At 42.7% G+C, this 18693-nt stretch overlaps 2 protein-coding genes across 2 annotated transcripts in view; both read left to right on the top strand.

The window, feature by feature from the left end:
- The window catches only part of LOC311102827 (kinectin-like), a 43889-nt gene extending 41065 nt beyond the window's left edge, over positions 1–2824 (top strand). Inside the window, exon 33 of the mRNA XM_084144257.1 lies at positions 8–2824. Within this exon, the coding sequence (XP_084000383.1) occupies positions 8–31 (24 nt within the window). The 3' untranslated portion in view covers positions 32–2824. The remainder of the gene's footprint in view (positions 1–7) is intronic.
- A 3050-nt stretch (positions 2825–5874) lies between these two features.
- The window catches only part of peli2 (pellino E3 ubiquitin protein ligase family member 2), a 37941-nt gene continuing 25122 nt past the window's right edge, over positions 5875–18693 (top strand). The window contains exon 1 of the mRNA XM_084143877.1: positions 5875–6207. Coding sequence (XP_084000003.1) covers positions 6131–6207 — 77 coding nt within the window. The 5' untranslated portion in view covers positions 5875–6130. The remainder of the gene's footprint in view (positions 6208–18693) is intronic.

Genomic DNA, 18693 nt, shown 5'->3' with positions numbered 1-18693 from the left:
CTTGCAGGAATCAGACTCGTCTGAAGTATAGGGAGGGGAGGATGGACCCTCTCTACAGAGACAACCTCTCCACCTCTACCACTCCTCTCCTATCATGCCCTCATCTTCTCCTGCTACACTCCTCGCTTTCCCTTTCACCTGTACTGTAGGCAGCCTTTTGCTGACCCCCTGCCCAGCGCTGACCTATAACCTCTGACCTCCACCTGCTCCTCCTCAGCAGGGTCAGGGATAGACCTGGCTGGGCCCCAGAGGAGAGGGGCTCCCTTAAACTACAAACATGCCGAACACCAAACCAGACCTTACTACTGCAAAGTCCCACCACATTCCTCATGATCCCTACAGTAGCACAGCCAGAGCTAAAGGCATCCTACACATTCAGACTGTGTGGCATACCCCCGTTCAGTACCCCCCTTTTTTCAATGGAACGCTTTGAATACAGACATCCTATTTCCCTGTCTAGTTTTCTTTGTCAAGAGAGCGATGAAGTGGATTCCTAAATGAACTTTGGGTTCTCTGACCTTTTTTAAGTTAAAAAGGACAAATATATTGTTTAAAAAATGTAACTGTTAGGACCTGCTGACTTTACACTACAATTGTTGATCTCTTTGACTCCTGTCCCGACAACTCAAACACGTACTGTACATGTGTTGATTCATGAAACATAGCTACTATACATGCATACTTTGGCTGAGTATTGGGAGGGAGGGCAAGAGGATAGGAGAGGGTCCCAGCATGTCAGACGGGTCACTAAGTAACTCTAACCATGGAGATGCATAGAGGAAGTCTGTAAAATGGAGATGCATAGAGGAAGTCTGTAAGTGCAGCGCGGGTATGAGGGAGGCTGTGGCCCTGCCTCGCTGTGGGAGCAGAACGACAGGTCTACAGAGTTGAGGCTTTTAATCCTTCTGTAACTACTCGAGGAATCCCATATCTGTATTCAACGCTCGCTATATTGTTGGTAATTTCATTAACACTGAATATTTCGTGTTTTTTTTTGTAACAGGTGATCGTTAGTAAAAGGGATGCTTGATAAATCTACTTTGTCCTGTGTTTAGTTCTGCTCCTCTTGACTGCACTTTCTTTGCCATACCACACTGTGGGGCACCAATCTCCCAGACCTTATCTCTGCTTTTAAGAGCAAAGACGGGGGCCTAGTTCATTGCAATTTTGTCCATCCTACACTTACAAAATCAACCCCTCAACACATCTAGAAACCACCTTGAAACGTAGTGTACTACTTTGCCTACCCGAGGGTTGAGGGAAGCTTTTATGTCGTTGCTTTCAACAATCGGATACCGCTCAGTTTTTACACTGATGACCAACGTGCTAAGGGGTGCATGACTAATAAGCTGAATAATGTAAGGCTGTGCTCCCCTTTCAAGATAAAAAGCTTGCTGTCATGTGGTGGGAGTAATTTTAGGACACAGGAGGGTATTCGTGTGATTATGGTGTTAGCATGACGCCTAAATTACGGAACGTTCTGGGTGTGACCCGGATTGCCATCAGGATGGCAACAAAACGTTACTCAACAGGTTCCGCACTCTTGCGAAACATTGTGTAACACGTTGAGTCATTATGCTCTAGTTTAGTGGAAGTATGGCTGTTGTGTGGGCTGAAATTGTATAAATAGTTGGAGTTTAGCTATAATTATGACTTTGTGGCTGTGGTAACTAGTGACGACCTGTCATAATGGATCGCCAAGTAGGACACCTGCCCCTTGCTGTTATCTGGAAACTTTTCAACTGGAAATTCCATCAGGTTTGTCACTGTAGCCGCTGTACAAGCAATGGATCAGTGAATTCCATGTCCTGGTTTTACCTCCCATTCCCGGTGGAGTTCAACATATTAGGGAGGGAGGGCATCGCATCTCTGGCGCATACTAATGACCATATTCATATACATATTCAGATTATTCGGAGGGGTTGAGTTAAATGCCGAAGACACATTTCGGTTGAATGACTAGGTATCCCCTTCCCTTTCCCATATACTGTAGTTCATGTTTTAAGAATTAGCCTTGAGTGTTTGTTTTCAACTTCTTTACATTAGCTAAGATGGAGAGGAAATACCAGTTCTAAAATGGCATGATCATAGAGGAATTTGTGTGTGAGTCAGAGATAGTAGTACAGTCATTGCTCTGCTCTTGTCACCTGTAAACATGTATGTGGTCCTTCAGGACTGTAGAAGAGTAACAACAGGACTTTTGTTCAGCACAAGGGTCAGGGGAGAAAGCAGCATAGGATCAGCACATTCCAAACATTCTCCCACACTGTCATGCTGCAGTCAGCTGATTATGGGCCTTGGCTGTCATGGAGACCTAGCTAGCGACAAAACAGGTGCAACACCATAACCTCAGCATACCCCTCTCTACCCTGATATGAGACAGGACAGTACATCAGTGCCTCTGTCAAACCCCTTAGATGTAAATAAACATAGTTGCTTCACTTTCCTACGCTGCAGATCTCCAGGAATCCAGTGTCTAGATTCCTCACACACATGCATTGTCCTATGAAGTATATTTCACACTCTGTTTAAATAATGACTCATGTCTGTTCTTGGAAATGTTATGTCCATATGAGAGAGGTAGTCTAAATGAGTTCCATGTGAATGGAACTGTCGCTGAAATAGTACTCTACAATCACATCCCATTCCCACGAACTCTTAACACACATGTACACAGTCTAAGACTGACAGGGAACTTGACCTCTCCTGATGTAGACGATGCTGCAGGGGGAGGGCAGGGAGGGACTAGGAAGGAAAATAGGAGCTTTGTCTTCAATACGTCATCATGGTTCATAAAGTTAGTCACTATTGTGCAATTTGTTGCATTGAGTCTCTGTTCCATGCCTATTACCAAGAAACATCTGACTTTGTATGCACACACACACACACTCAAGCCAGACCCACCTCCACAGAGCAGCTCCCCCTCTGCATCTGCTCCCCATCAGTGTGGTATGTGCTAGAGAGCCTTTGATCCCCCCACTTTGTGTGTGCGCTTGTGTATGTTTGGGGGGGGGGGGGGGGGTGTATTGAAAGGGAGTCCCATGGTGCTCTTTTAAACAGACAATAGTCTCTCTATGAAATGGGGGACAGACTGTCTCACACAAAAGGGCTGTAAATAGTAATTATACCCCAGGCTGATAAGACTAGCCTGAGGGGAAGAAAGTTGGTGTTTTATAGCACAAGTAGCTTGATCCTAATTTACAGACATAGAGGTTTATCTGTAATAACAGTAGTATTAATGGACTGATATGGAGAGCCATGAACGTAACCAACAAATGCCATGGTTTAAAGTGGGTTGCTGTATTACGTACAGATGGAAAGACAGGATTAGTACATCAAAGTCCTCCCACTATTAGGCCTTAGAGTTGTCAGAACTATTTTTGGTGATGCAAAACATCGCTGTGGTTTTCCTTCACTATCTTTTGTTTTGGTGTTAACTGTTATTGCACTTTTAAACTGAACACCACTTCAAACAGGTTGTAATAGCAGAGTGGAGCACACCATTGAAGGGGGACTCAATTTGCTATTGACAATGGAGAGTTAGGAGGAATGGGGCACTTAACCAAGCAGAGCCTTGTGAAAACAGAACAGAGACAGCCAAGTGTTGATGAGGAGGGTAGACAGAAGTGTAGAAGTGGCACATTCATTAGAAAGGTGTGACAAGACTGGACATATGGGATAGGAGGACCGGAGGGATTTCCTAGTTGAAAATTTGAGATTAATTTAACATTGGTTTGGCTTCTGCCGCTTTCAGCTCAGTAAGACTGATAGTGAATGGCACTGTCCTTTTTTATGACTCATGGGCTTTTGTGTGGTTGTTTTTGCAGGAGGCAGCAGTGTGTGCCATAAAAGGGCACGTTCGACTTTGGGGTGGGGTTCTGGTTGGAGGTGAAAAGGTTAACATATAGAGGGGGAGAGTGTGTAATATTCCTGCCTTGGAAAGATGAGTGATACAGGCCCATGAAATGTTAGCAACATATACTAAGTTGATTAGTTGTCCACATTTCACCATTGGGTAACAGTGAATCACATTGAAGTGAGGCTAGATGCTTGCTGGAAGGTGTAGGTCAGAGATATTCACTCCTGGACTTAACAGGGAACTTTGCCCCAGCTCCCCCCATTATAAATAGCCAACCAATTGCAGCATTGGCCTGGGTGTCTAATGTATATTTTTGTGAGCATGCAGTTGCTGTGTTATTCACTTGAGGCAGAACTGCTGACTTTGTCTTTGAGCAGAGAGAATGGTCTGATTCGGCCTGTCAGCACTGTGGCCCCCAACAGTTAGTCACAGCAGCCAACAGTATTTGCATCACTCACTCTCAACACAAAACCGAGAGGATATAATTTGTGTCTGCTCCGTTTCATCCTGCATTTAAAATAATGTAATATGTTTAGAAAGCCAGTATGAGGGTTTGCGCTCAGGCTAGAATGAAAAGCGGCCGGTGCGTGGGAGAGAAAATATCTGTAGAGTTCAAAAGGTACTAGCACTCAAAACCATGAAAAGGAATAACCCAAGGAGGCCGAGATGCAAAAAATAATATAATTAATTTAATCCATGCTCAAAAGAATACAAAAAGTGAAAGCGCAAGGTGCTAATCAAAATAAAAAAAGGAACAGAGCATACGTTTCGGCCTTATGCTTCATCAGTGCTGTACAAACAAATTAAGACACGTACGTAAGACACCTGCTGTGCGTTAACAGGCCCAACAGGTGCAAGCTAATAGTTGATTAGAGACTGGCGAATAGGGAGTCAATGCATATTAACAAGGAATATATAGAATAGTATAAAACATAGACGAGTGGGTCCACAAAATAAGAAATTCCTGCATAAGTCGAGTCATTGAGGGGGATACTGTCCCACTCATTCCAAATTCACCCTAGTTGATGTTGTCATTGTATGTGTGTAAGGGACACTGCTGTTGTGGATGTGTGGCTCAGGGCTCTGCTCCATACTACCTACCTACCGTGTATTTTGTTGTAAGAATTGTAATATCTTTCCAGTTCTTTCTAGCAAAAAAAGTATATATACACAATTCTGAACAATGAGTAAATGTCTACTTGTTCATTGTTTAAGGTTGTTAGTTATCAGCTGTTTGTATTTTTATATAGTATAATGCAACTAAATTGAGAACTATCAGTGGGGTGGATGGGTAATAGTAATATGAATTTGCATCAGGACACTTCTGGGGGGATTCTGGCAAGACACCGGGAGTGTCGGCTTAGTTCTGGCAGACGAATCGGCCCGATGTACTCTGGGCAGTCATTCAATATGACGTCGGGCCGAGCCCGGCACCCGGATTCGGGCCGATTAAATAAGTCCCGGCGCGCCGGAATAGGGCCGCGTCCTCATTGCTAGCTGGGTCCGCTTACATACACATCCAGGCACGCCTGCCAGCCTTAAAGAATCATACTGCACCGTGCAAGCTATATTAACATAGGAATCCACCTGGACCCCCTGCCCATAATTGGACAGGTTTCATCTGTATCTGTGTAAGTCTGTGAGTTTCGAACGTTCTGTTCTTTCAAAATGATGTGGAAAGTGAATGCTATGATCCCTTTAAGAATTTCCAGATTGTACTCTTTGTTTACATAATAGAAGGTGCGGCCTCATATCTAGCCATGCCCATCATGTGATGTAGTCAAACAAGGGAAGTCTGTTGTCATTTGTCGAATTTCTTTGACAAAAAAAGGTATTATAGAAGTCAAATGATGAACAAGACAATATCCAATCAATATATCAGTATACATCGATAAAGTGTTTGATCAATAAATGGCAAAAAAAAATAAGTGGAATGTGTCTAAAGTCCCCAACCCCCTATATAAAGTAAAAGACAACTGAATGGTATGGTCCACCCTCTGCTCCTGGCTGTTTTGGGATCTGCTTTTAGAGCGGACTGAACCGCCGAGTTGCGTTAGTTACGACTCCCTTACAAAACAACGTTTTTATTCCATTAATTTTAGAAGAAACACGGCTCTATATGGTCGTAAATACGTATGCGACGAGATATACAGTGAGATGGCAGTTGCGTACACCCTTTGTAGGGAATCCCTTGTGTTCTTTTCCCTCTGAATTTGAAAGAAGTACATTGAGATCGAGGGGCGCCTGCTGTCCATTGAAGCAAGAAGCCTAATGTTTTCGCCAAGCCAGGAGGAGCAGTGCGCCCCTACAAAAGACCCAATAAAATACGGGGAGTTGGTAGTATTAGGGTAAGTTGAAGAAAAGCTTCCGTAACTTGTTAAACGTAGGTATTGGTATTTTCGAAAGTCAACAAGCTAGCTAGCTAACAATTTGTAGGCTAGTTGGAGAATTCGAGGCTAGTGACCGCTTGAACTTTTTTCCAGCACTGAAAACACATGAGTTAGCTATCTTGTAGGTGAATAAATATGAATGCTTTATTTCGATTAAGATGTCGACAATGGCATAGGAAAAGTTGGTAACATAGGTACAGTTGTTATCGTTAGGCCCCAGAGAAGTTGACGCGCTCACGTTACTCAACAAATCAGAAATGTGTAACGTCAACTATCTGTTTTCATTTACCTTTTCTGAAACGGTAAACATTTTTGCTCCTGTTCTAACCGAGGACGAGAAGTATAAACATTATATTTATTTACAACGTAACCCACAATACATTTGTAGATTGTGGGGGAGAGGTTTGAGAGAAGAGTACATATGAGCAAATCACAGAATTCCCAACCTTGCAACAACAGTGTTCTTTTAGCGCCTGTGTTGTATCTTTTTTGTTCCAATAAAAGTTGCTCACAAGTAATGACTGGATTCAGGGCGGTTGAGGAATTCGGAAGTGGGGATCCCCCATCCCCCAATCCTAGCTTTTCTTCACTACCATGTTGCTTTGCTTACGTGAAAAAGTCATCTCTCATAGCACCAGAGTATGCTACAGTATTTCCACGTGACTTTAATGAAGGCTCAGACGTAGGCTAATGTAGGCCTGCTTCTACCTTTTTCATGTATACTGATTCAGCGATAATATAGTCTTTAATGATTTAGTGCTCAACTATTTTTGAACTGACAGGAGCACTACCCACAGAATAAAAGTGATCAACTATGTTCTCAATCGATACAAGTAAAAAATAGCAAATAATTTAAAGAGCAGCAGTAAAATAAAATAACAGTAGGGAGGCTGTACAGAGTCAATGTGTGGGGGCACCAGTTAGTCGAGGTAATTTAGGTAATATGTACGTGTGGGTAGAGTTAAAGTGACTATGCATAAATAAACAGAGGTAGCAGCAGCGTAAAAGAGGGGGTGGGGGGCAATGCAAATATTCAGGGTAGCCATGATTAGCTGTTCAGGAGTCTTATGGCTTGGGGGTAGAAGCTGTTAAGAAGCCTTTTGGACCTAGACTTGGCACTCCGGTACCACTTACCGTGCGGTAGCAGAGAGAACAGTCTATGACTAGGGTGGCTGGAGTCTTTGACAATTTTTATGGCCTTCCTCTGACACCGCCTGGTATAGAGGTCCTGGATGGCAGGAAGCTTGGCCCCAGTGATGTACTGGGCCGTACGCACTACCCTCTGTAGTGCCTTGCGGTTGGAGGCCGAGCAGTTGCCATACCAGGCGGTGACGCAACCAGTCAGGATGCTCTCGATGGTGCAGCTGTATAACTTTTTGCGGATCGGAGGACCCATGCCAAATCTTTTCAGTCTCCTTAGGGGGGAATAGGCTTTGCCGTGCCCTCTTCACGACTGTCTTGGTGTGTTTGGACCATGATAGTTTGTTGGTGATGTGGACACCAAGAAACTTGAAGCTCTGAACCTGTTCCACTACAGCCCCGTCGATGAGAATGGGGGCGTGCTCAGTCCTAATTTTTCCTGTAGTCCACAATCATCTCCTTTGTCTTGATCACGTTAAGGGAGAGGTTGTTATCCTGGCACCACATGGCCAGGTCTCTGACCTCCTCCCTATAGGCAGTCTCCTCCCTATAGGCAACAGACGTGAGTGCTACGGGTCGGAACATGCAAACACCATTGGACATGTTTGTTCCATTTACACATAATTAAATGCTATAAAGTAAGTAGGCTTATACTATCCCATTCATAGATGCTTAAAACTACCTTTAGCGCCTATTGATGATAGCAGGGGTGCCACTTTGGTTGTAGAAGTGGGGGGGACATAAACTGGCGGGGGTACTCCCCCAGAATTGGTTTGGGCATCTAAAGCTAATTTCCTGCATTTTTACACAATCTAATATGCCGTCTCTATTTACAACAAAAAGTAAGCAATAATGCCCAGTCATCAAGCTAGGTAAGAGATCATTATTTACATTTTAGTCATTTAGCAGATGCTCTTATCCAGAGCGACTTACAGTTAGTGAGTGCATACATTCTTCAACATTATTAAATATGTTTGTGATTTAATAAGACTGAACTAAATCAAAGGTAATTCAATAATAAATATTGTTGCACCTTTTAACCAATAGCCTAATAACTGAACAGCTCTTGAAAAAATATACTTTTGATTGTCTTTCTAAGACATCCTCTATATCACATTTCAGCCAGCCCGAGCCTCCTGCACGCCCGACCCACACCAGTCTAGTCAATAACTCAACTCTCTCCCAACACAATTTCCTTCCCAGTTCACACCTTAAAATAAACACATACACCTAAATATACATTAACACACAGAGACAGCAAATCCTCCATATAATTAATCTCAGGACTAATAGTATTGTAGAGCTTCTTTTTTTAAACTTGCACTCAATATAGCTGGGTTGCCCCGTCCTGTCCCTAGGACAGCACCCTGCAGCCCCCCAACACACCCGACTCAGCTTTAGGATCTTAGTGAAACATTTGTGTCGGGTGTGTTAGGCCAGAGTGACAACCCACAGGACAGCAGACCCCCAGGGCCAGGACTGAGCAGCCCAGCAGTTAGGGATTGCCTAAATAGGTATCTCCCCTGACATGGGCATGTTTTCAATACAGACTCCTTTAGTCGTACTGTATTCCAAATAAGGCATCCAGACCTTATGAAAGTTGCCCAGTATACCCTTAATCTTTTTAATAAATCAAATCTAGTGATACATAACTTGACATTTTGGGAGCATAACCAACCTTCCAATTAATGGCAATTCATTTCTTAGCCACTATAAATGCTTGGTTACACAGTGTCTTCAGATAAGTCTCCAGTATCAACATTTCCAAGCAAGCAAAAACAGGGAGAATCTGTAGACCTGCTGAGATAAAAGAGCATACTCTTTGCCAAAATTCAGCCAGCCTTCACAAGACCATAACATATGCAAATATTTTGTTTTTTACACCTCCAGTAGAGGAATTACATTTCTGAGTGCATGTAATTCAGTTTCACTGGCATATAGTACATTCTATGGATGGCCTTAAACTGCAGTAATTTGTCTGAGATGATATGAACATGGCTGGGCATTCAAACATATCTGTATGTGTATGAGTCTCCCGAGTGGCGCAGTGGTGTAAGGCACTGCGCCACTCGAGTCTAGATCCTGGTTCGAATCCAGACTCTGTCGTAGCCGGCGGCGACCGGGAGACCCATGGGGCGGCGCACAATTAGCCAGCGTCGTCCAGGGTAGGGGAGGGAATGACCGGCAGGGATGTAGCTCAGTTGGTAGAGCATGGCGTTTGCAACGCCAGGGTTGTGGGTTAAATTCCCACGGGGGGCCAGTATGAAAATGTATGCACTCACTTAACTGTAAATCGCTCAGGATTAGAGCGTCTGCTAAAATGACTAAAATTTAAAAAATTTAAATGTATCCATTCATCCTCATCAATAGCTTCTACCAGGTCTTCCTCACATTTTTGTTAGACATGTTTTGTGTCATCGGGAAAAGCCTCTATCAACCCACGATACAGTTTGGAAATCAACTTTGGAGGTTTGTCAGAGTGCCTTAAAGTAGCGTCTGGCTTGTCCAGTGTTTGCTGCACAGAGAGAATAAAGTGTTGTATCTGTAAAAATTCACCTCAACTCCGTCACAGACTGGTCTTCCCTGGCTACCTGACCCTGCTGAGACCCTGTCACCATCTGATCCTCTTAAAATGAGGAATGACACAGAATTACCTTGGTGTACAGTTATACATTATATTATCCAATAATAGAGTCAATAGTTGAATTATTGAAATTACAATTATTCCCAGATGGTAGCTTTAAGCTTAATCTGCTGTCCTGTAGCTACTGTAGGTCTACCCATCAATTCAAGATGGAACTTTGTATCATTCACTGATATTATTAATATACAGTGCATTCGGAAAGTATTCAGACCCCTTGACTTTTTCCACATTTTGTTACGTTACAGCCTAATTCTAAAATTGATTAAATATGTTTTCCCCCTCATCAATCTACACACAATAGCCCACAATGACAAAGTGAAAATCTGTTTTTAGAAATGTTTGCAAATGTATTAAAAAGAAACATAAATACCTAATTTACATAAGTATTCAGACCCTTTTGCTATGAGACTCGAAATTGAGCTCAGGTACATCCTGTTTCCATTGATCATCCTTGAAACGTTTCTACAGCTTGATTGGAGTCCACCTGTGGTAAATTCAATTGATTGGACATGATTTGGAAAGGCACACACCTGTCTATATAAGGTCCCACAGTTGACAGATCATGTCAGAAGAAAAACCAAGCCATGAGGTCAAAGGAATTGTCCGTAGAGCTCCGAGACAGGATTGTGGCGAGGCACAGATCTGGGGAAGGGCACCAAAAAAGAATTCTGCAGCATTGAAGGTCCCCAAGAACACAGTGGCCTCTATCATTCTTAAATGGAAGAAGTTTGGAACCACCAAGACTGTTCCTAGAGCTGGTTGCCCGACCAAACTGAGCAATCGGGGGAGAAGGGCCTTGGTCAGAGAGATCACCAAGAACCCGATGGTCACTCTGACAGAGCTCCAGAGTTCCTCTGTGGAGATGGGAGTACCTTCCAGAAATACAACCATCTCTGCAGCGCTCCACCAATCAGGCCTTTTATGGTAGAGTGGCCAGACGGAAGCCACTCCTCAGTAAAAGGCACATGACAGTCCTGTTGGGGTTTGCCAAAAGGCACCTAAAGGACTCTGACCATGAGAAACAAGATTCTTTGGTCTGATGGAACCAAGATTGAACTATTTGGCCTGAATCCCTACGGTGAAGCATGATTGTGGCAACATGTTGTGGGGATGTTTTTCAGTGGCAGGGACTGGGAGACTAGTCAGGATCGGGGGAAAGATGTATGGAGCAAAGTACAGAGAGATCCTTGATGAATTCCTGCTCCAGAGCGCTCAGGACCTCACATTGGGGCAAAGGTTCACCTTTCCAACAGGACAACGACCCTAAGCACACAGCCAAGACAATGCAGGAGTGGCTTCGGGACAAGCCTCTGAATGTCCTTGAGTGGCCCAGCCAGAGCCCGGACTTGAACCTTGATCGAACATGTCTGGAGATCTGCAAATAGCTGACAGAGCTTGAGAGGATCTGCAGAGAAGAATGGGAGAAACTCACCAAAGTTGTGCCAAGCTTGTAGCGTCATACCCAAGAACACTCAAGGCTGTAATCGCTGCCAAAGGTGTATCAATAAAGTACTGAGTAAAGGGTCTGAATACTTATGTAAATATGATATTTCAGTTTTTTATTAAATTTTTTATAAATGAGCAATTTTTTTTGCTCTGTCATTATGGGGTATTGTGGGTAGATTGATGAGGGGAAAAAATGATATTTAATCAGTTTTAGAATAAGGCTGTAACGTAACAAAATGTGGAAAAATACTTTCCGTGTGTGTATACAGTTGAAGTCTAAAGTTTACATACACTTAGGTTAAAACTCGTTTTTCAACCACTCAAATTTCTTGTTAACAAACTATAGTTTTGGCAAGTCGGTTAGGACATCTACTTTGTGCATGACACAAGTAATTTTTCCAACAATTGTTTACAGACAGATTATTCACTTACAGTGGGGAAAAAAAGTATTTAGTCAGCCACCAATTGTGCAAGTTCTCCCACTTAAAAAGATGAGAGGCCTGTAATTTTCATCATAGGTACACGTCAACTATGACAGACAAAATTAGAAAAGAAAATCCAGAAAATCACATTGTAGGATTTTTTTAATGAATTTATTTGCAAATTATGGTGGAAAATAAGTATTTGGTCAATAACAAACGTTTCTCAATACTTTGTTATATACCCTTTGTTGTCAATGACGCAGGTCAAACGTTTTCTGTAAGTCTTCACAAGGTTTTCACACACTGTTGCTGGTATTTTGGCCCATTCCTCCATGCAGATCTACTCTAGAGCAGTGATGTTTTTGGGCTGTCGCTGGGCAACACGGACTTTCAACTCCCTCCAAAGATTTTCTATGGGGTTGAGATCTGGAGACTGGCTAGGCCACTCCAGGACCTTGAAATGCTTCTTACAAAGCCACTCCTTCGTTGCCCGGGCGGTGTGTTGGGGATCATTGTCATGCTGAAAGACCCAGCCACGTTTCATCTTCAATGCCCTTGCTGATGGAAGGAGGTTTTCACTCAAAATCTCACGATACATGGCCCCATTCATTCTTTCCTTTACACGGATCAGTCGTCCTGGTCCCTTTGCAGAAAAACAGCCCCAAAGCATGATGTTTCCACCCCCATGCTTCACAGTAGGTATGGTGTTCTTTGGATGCAACTCAGCATTCTTTGTCCTCCAAACACGACGAGTTGAGTTTTTACCAAAAAGTTCTATTTTGGTTTCATCTGACCATATGACATTCTCCCAATCCTCTTCTGGATCATCCAAATGCACTCTAGCAAACTTCAGACGGGCCTGGACATGTACTGGCTTAAGCAGGGGGACACGTCTGGCACTGCAGGATTTGAGTCCCAGGCGGCATAGTGTGTTACTGATGGTAGGCTTTGTTACTTTGGTCCCAGCTCTCTGCAGGTCATTCACCAGGTCCCCCCGTGTGGTTCTGGGATTTATGCTCACCATTCTTGTGATCATTTTGACCCCACGGGGTGAGATCTTGCGTGGAGCCCCAGATCGAGGGAGATTATCAGTGGTCTTGTATGTCTTCCATTTCCTAATAATTGCTCCCACAGTTGATTTCTTCAAACCAAGCTGCTTACCTATTGCAGATTCAGTCTTCCCAGCCTGGTGCAGGTCTACAATTTTGTTTCTGGTGTCCTTTGACAGCTCTTTGGTCTTGGCCATAGTGGAGTTTGGAGTGTGACTGTTTGAGGTTGTGGAAAGGTGTCTTTTATACTGATAACAAGTTCAAACAGGTGCCATTAATACAGGTAACGAGTGGAGGACAGAGGAGCCTCTTAAAGAAGAAGTTACAGGTCTGTGAGAGCCAGAAATCTTGCTTGTTTGTAGGTGACCAAATACCACCATAATTTGCAAATAAATTCATAAAAAATCCTACAATGTGATTTTCCGGAAAAAATATTCTAAATTTGTCTGTCATAGTTGACGTGTACCTATGATGAAAATTACAGGCCTCTCTCATCTTTTTAAGTGGGAGAACTTGCACAATTGGTGGCTGACTAAATACTTTTTTTCCCCACTGTATAATTCACTGTATCACAATTCCAGTGGGTCAGAAGTTTACATACACTAAGTTGACTGCCTTTGGAAAATTCCAGAAAATGATGTCATGGCTTTAGAAGCTTCTGATAGGCTAATTGACATGATTTTAGTCAATTGGAGGTGTACCTGTGGATGTATTTCAAGGACTACCTTCAAACTCAGTGCCTCTTTTGCTTGACATCATGGGACAATCTAAAGAAATCAGCCAATACCTCAGGAAAAAAAAATGGAAGACCTCCACAAGTCTTGTTCATCCTTGGGAGCAATTTCGAAACGCCTGAAGGTACCACGTTCATCTGTACAAAAAATAGCACGCAAGTATAAACACCGTGGGACCACGCAGCCGTCATACCGCTCAGGAAGGACACGCATTCTGTCTCCTAGAGATGAACGTACTTTGGTGCAAATCAATCCCAGAACAACAGCAAAGGACCTTGTGAAGATGCTGGAGGAAACGGCTACAAAAGTATCTATATCAACAGTAAAACTAGTCCTATATCAACAACCTGAAAAGCCGCTCAGCAAGGAAGAAGCCACTGCTCCAAAACCTCCATAAAAAAGACAGACTACGGTTTGCAACTGCACATGGGGACAAAGATCGTACTTTTTGGAGAAATGTCCTCTGGTCTGATGAAACAAAAATGCTTTTGAACCAATCAGTTGTGTTGTGACAAGGAAGGGGTGGTATACAGTAGATGGCCCTATTTGATAAAAGACCAAGTCCATATTATGTCAAGATTAGCTCAAATAAGTAAAGAGAAACGACAGTCCATCATTACTTAAAGACTTGAAGGTCAGTCAATCGGAACATTTCAAGAACTTTTTAAGTTTCTTGAAGTGCAGTCACAAAAACCATCATGGGCTATGATGAAACTGGCTCTCATGAGGACCGCCACAGGAATGGAAGACCCAGAGTTACCTCAGCTGCAGAGGATAAGTTCGTTAGAGTTAACTGCACCTCAGATTGCAGCCCAAATAAATGCTTCACAGAGTTCAAGTAACAGACACATCTCAACATCAACTGTTCAGAGGAGACTGCGTGAATCAGGCCTTCATGGTCAAATTGCTGCAAAGAAACCAGTACTAAAGCACACCAATAAGAAGAAGAGACTTGCTTGGGTCAAGAAACACGAGCAATGGGCATTACACCGGTGGAAATATGTCCTTTGGTCTGATGAGTCCAAATGTGAGATTTTTGCTGCCAACCACTGTGTCTTTGAGAGACGCATGGTAGGTGAACGGATTATCTTCGCATGTGTGGTTCCCTCCGTGAAGCATGGGGTGGGGGTGCTTTGCTGGTGACACTGTCAGTGATTTTATTTAGAATTCAAGGCACACTTAACCAACATGGCTACCACAGCATTCTGCAGCGATATGCCATCTGGTTTGCGCTTAGTGGGACTATCATTTTCAACAAGACAATGACCCAAAACACACCTCCAGGCTGTGTAAGGGCTATTTGACCAAGGAGAGTGATGGAGTGCTGCATCAGATGACCTGGCCTCCACAATCACCCGACCTCCACCCAATTGAGATGGTTTGGGATGAGTTGAATAAAGAAAGACCCTTGAATGGGTAGGTGTGTCCAAACTTTTGACTGGTAGAGTGTGTGTGTACATAAACATACTGCATTCAAAAACTATTCAGACCCTTTCCACATTTTGTTACAGTATAGCCTTATTCTAAAATGGATTTTACAAAATGGTTATATTACGTCACCTTTTAGATAGTTAAGGTTCCCTCAAGGCCATATATCCATGTTACAGTACTTCTTCACGGAAAACATACAGAAGACAGTCTACTATCTGTGCAAAATAGCTATCTGCTTCTCTGAACAGCTGTGTGTAAACACAGTCGTGGAAAAGTACCCAATTGTCATACTTGAGTAAAAGTAAAGATACCTTAATAAAAAATGACTCTAGTGAAAGACGCCCAATAAAGTACTACTTGAGTAAAAGTCTAAAAGTATTTGGTTTTAAATATACTTAAGCATCAAAAGTAAATGTAATTGCTAAAATGTACGTGCCGCAATTTGTATTTATTATTTTCTCCAACACTCAGACATAATTAGCAAACAATGCATTTGTGTTTAGTGAGTCCGCCAGAGCAGAGGCAGTAGAGATGACCAGGGATGTTCTCTTGATAAGTGTGTGAATTTGACCATTTTCCTGTCCTGCTAAGCCTTCAAAATGTAACAAGTACTTTTGGGTGTCAGAGAAAATGTATGAAGTAAAAAGTACATAATTTTCTTTAGGAATGTAGTGAAGTAAAAGTAGTCAAATATAAATGTGGACAGTAAGTGTATATTTTGCATTTGTAAAAGTAGAGGGCTTTATGTTTCTAGAACTGTAGTGCAATTGAGAATCGATTCACGTTTAGATGGAGTATTTGGCTGTTTTGGCTGCCAGAGCCAATTCGCCTGTGAACAGAACATTGAATGTTCTTGGAATAAAAGGAGTAACCTTAGGCTCCTTTAGTCCATTGTTGGGCTAGCCTACACTATACAGTTAATGTTGAAGTTCTCACTTATTTGGTCATGTATAATTAGGTGCCATAGATGTAATGATGTGTGTGTATATCAATGTATTAGCTCCTGAAACATTGGTAGTCTAGTAATATCCCCCCTGGCGCTAAGAAAGCACTATCATTTTAATTTTGCTTAGTGATGTGTTTCCGAACCTGTTTGTTTGGGACTATTTGATCCTGTAGTGAAGGGGAAAATACCAATATTTAAGTCCTCCATTTGTTAATATTTATGGTCTATCTTTGCCGGTGTGGCTGTTACTCTCATTCAGCAGTGCTATGACTATCCTTCTTGGGTAACATTTCATTGTGCTTCAGGCACAAGCACCTAGACCATTTTTTCCTTCTTTTTTTAAAGAAAAGTGTGTCGTTGTATTGCTTGCTTTTTCATTGTAAGGTGTTATTAAAAATGAATGGAGAGAGTATGAAATAATGCATCAGTCATTTGTTTGGTGCTTTGTGAATTTCATGTATAGAGTGTCTCTTAAAAGCATTTTGGATTAGGTGCTTTTAAAAGATTTATGTAGGGTGTGGAAGAATGGGGGTCTGTCCCTTAACCCCCCCCCACACACACACCACATACATATTCTCACTGGTGACTGTTCTGAGTCAGTGTGTGCCGTTGTTGGCTATACTTATGGACCAGACGCCTGCCATCTTAAAGTTGTTCAATGGCTTATCATTTTTGCTATTTTCTAGATTTAGATCAAAAGTGACATCTTCGTGACATATCATTTGAATGCAGAGCGTACAAGACCTGTTTTGAATAGCCATTCTCACCCGAGTTTGTCTTATCCCAGTGGTGGCATAGATGCTTGCATGGCCACTTTCCTGGCTTTGCCTGGCAGCACTGGCAATGGACCGGCTGGGTGAGTAGGTCTTAGGGAATGAAAAGAGGGATTGATCAGGATACAGCCTCTGCCTCTCCCCAATCCCCGCTGTCCATTCATTGTGCCTGTGGGACTGAACCTATTGATTGCATTGTGTTAGTCTCCTAAGAACGGCTCTGTGAGGGAATCTTATATTCGACTCGGACATCTCCGGTTAGGTGGAGCACAGACCTCCAAACCACCAAGATGGGAGGGGGGTGACTAACTGTAGATGACATCTACTGTTGAGGATGAACCATAAATGTTGCTGTACATTGTCACAGTTTGGACTGGTTGTGACTTAAAGCCCCTCAGACTCTGTCAGGGTGACTAGGGGAGTGCTGGTGACTCTTTCCTGTGAATGGCATGGCTGGAGGACAGGGATGCTCAGAGCCTCTAGTCTAATCTCTGCTACTACCAAAAGGCTAAATCCGCTATCTGTCTGGCCCAGGTAAAAGGAAATGGATTACAATAGCTACAGTACAGATGCTGTCCCAGCTAATGCAATGACGAAGGTGGCTCCAGGTGACATTACACACTTCACGTCCTGTCCGTAAAGATGGATAATGGACTGGTATTTATGTCCAGTCTTCCCATCTGACCCCAAATGGCTTAACTGGAGTGGGGGGGAGAGATGTTTTGGCACAGTATCATCAAGCTAGAGAGATCTACTTTTGTCACATGCTTAGTCTACACCTGTTGTTTACGAACAGTGAAATGCCCATCCCAACAATGTTGAGCGTGAGAAATAGAAAAGTAATAAAGATAACACAAGGAATAAATACACAGTGAGTAATGATAACTTGGCTATATACACAGGGTACAAGTACAGAGTCGATGTGCAGGAGTATGAGGTAATTGAGGTAGATGTGTACATATGGGTAGGGGTAAAGTAACTAGGCAACAGGATAGATAATAAGCAGCAGCGTATGTAATGAGTCAAAATAATTAGTGCGAAGGGGGGTCAATGCACATACAGTGAGCTCCAAAAGTATTGGGACAGTGACAATTTTGTTTTAGTTTTGGCTCTGTACTCCAGAGTACAGAGGCAAAACTATACAATGACTGAGGTTAAAGTACATAAATTATACAATGACTATGAGGTTAAAGTGCAGACTGTCAGCTTTCATTTGAGGGTATTTTCATCCATATCGGGTGAACCATTTGGAAATTACAGCACTTGTTGTACATAGTAAATCTGGATACCGCCCAACCCTAGTAGCGTCCACATTCATGTAGAAGTGTTTAGAAACATATTCTTATTTACAATAAAAGTGACTCCAAAATGACACACTACATTATTTACCATTTATTTATATTGGGCACAAAATAATCTGAAACACAACAAATGCATTACATTTACATTTACGTCATTTAGCAGACGCTCTTATCCAGAGCGACTTACAAGTTGGTGCATTCACCCTATAAATGCATCCATCAAGTATGGATGAAAATACCCTCAAATTAAAGCTGACAGTCTGCACTTTAACCTCATAGTCCATTGTTTAATTTCAAATCCAAAGTGCTGGAGTACAGAGCCAAAACAACAAAAAATGTGTCACTGTAGTCCGGGCAGCTATTTGGTCAACTTTTTTTAGTGGGTAGAAGCTGTTCAGTGTCCTGTTGGTTCCAGACGGTGCATCGGTACCGCTTGCCGTGTCGTAGCAAAGAGAACAGTCTATGACTTGGGTGGCTGGAATCGTTGAAATTTCTAGGGCCTTTCTCTGACATCGCCTGGTATAGAGGCAATGGCATTGACTGGTACCAAGGACAATA

Source organism: Coregonus lavaretus, assembly GCF_964263955.1.
Source record: "Coregonus lavaretus genome assembly, chromosome: 27".
Taxonomy (NCBI): Eukaryota; Metazoa; Chordata; class Actinopteri; order Salmoniformes; family Salmonidae; genus Coregonus; species Coregonus lavaretus.
Note: the sequence above shows the minus strand (reverse complement) of the source record. Positions and strands in the feature narration are given on the sequence as shown.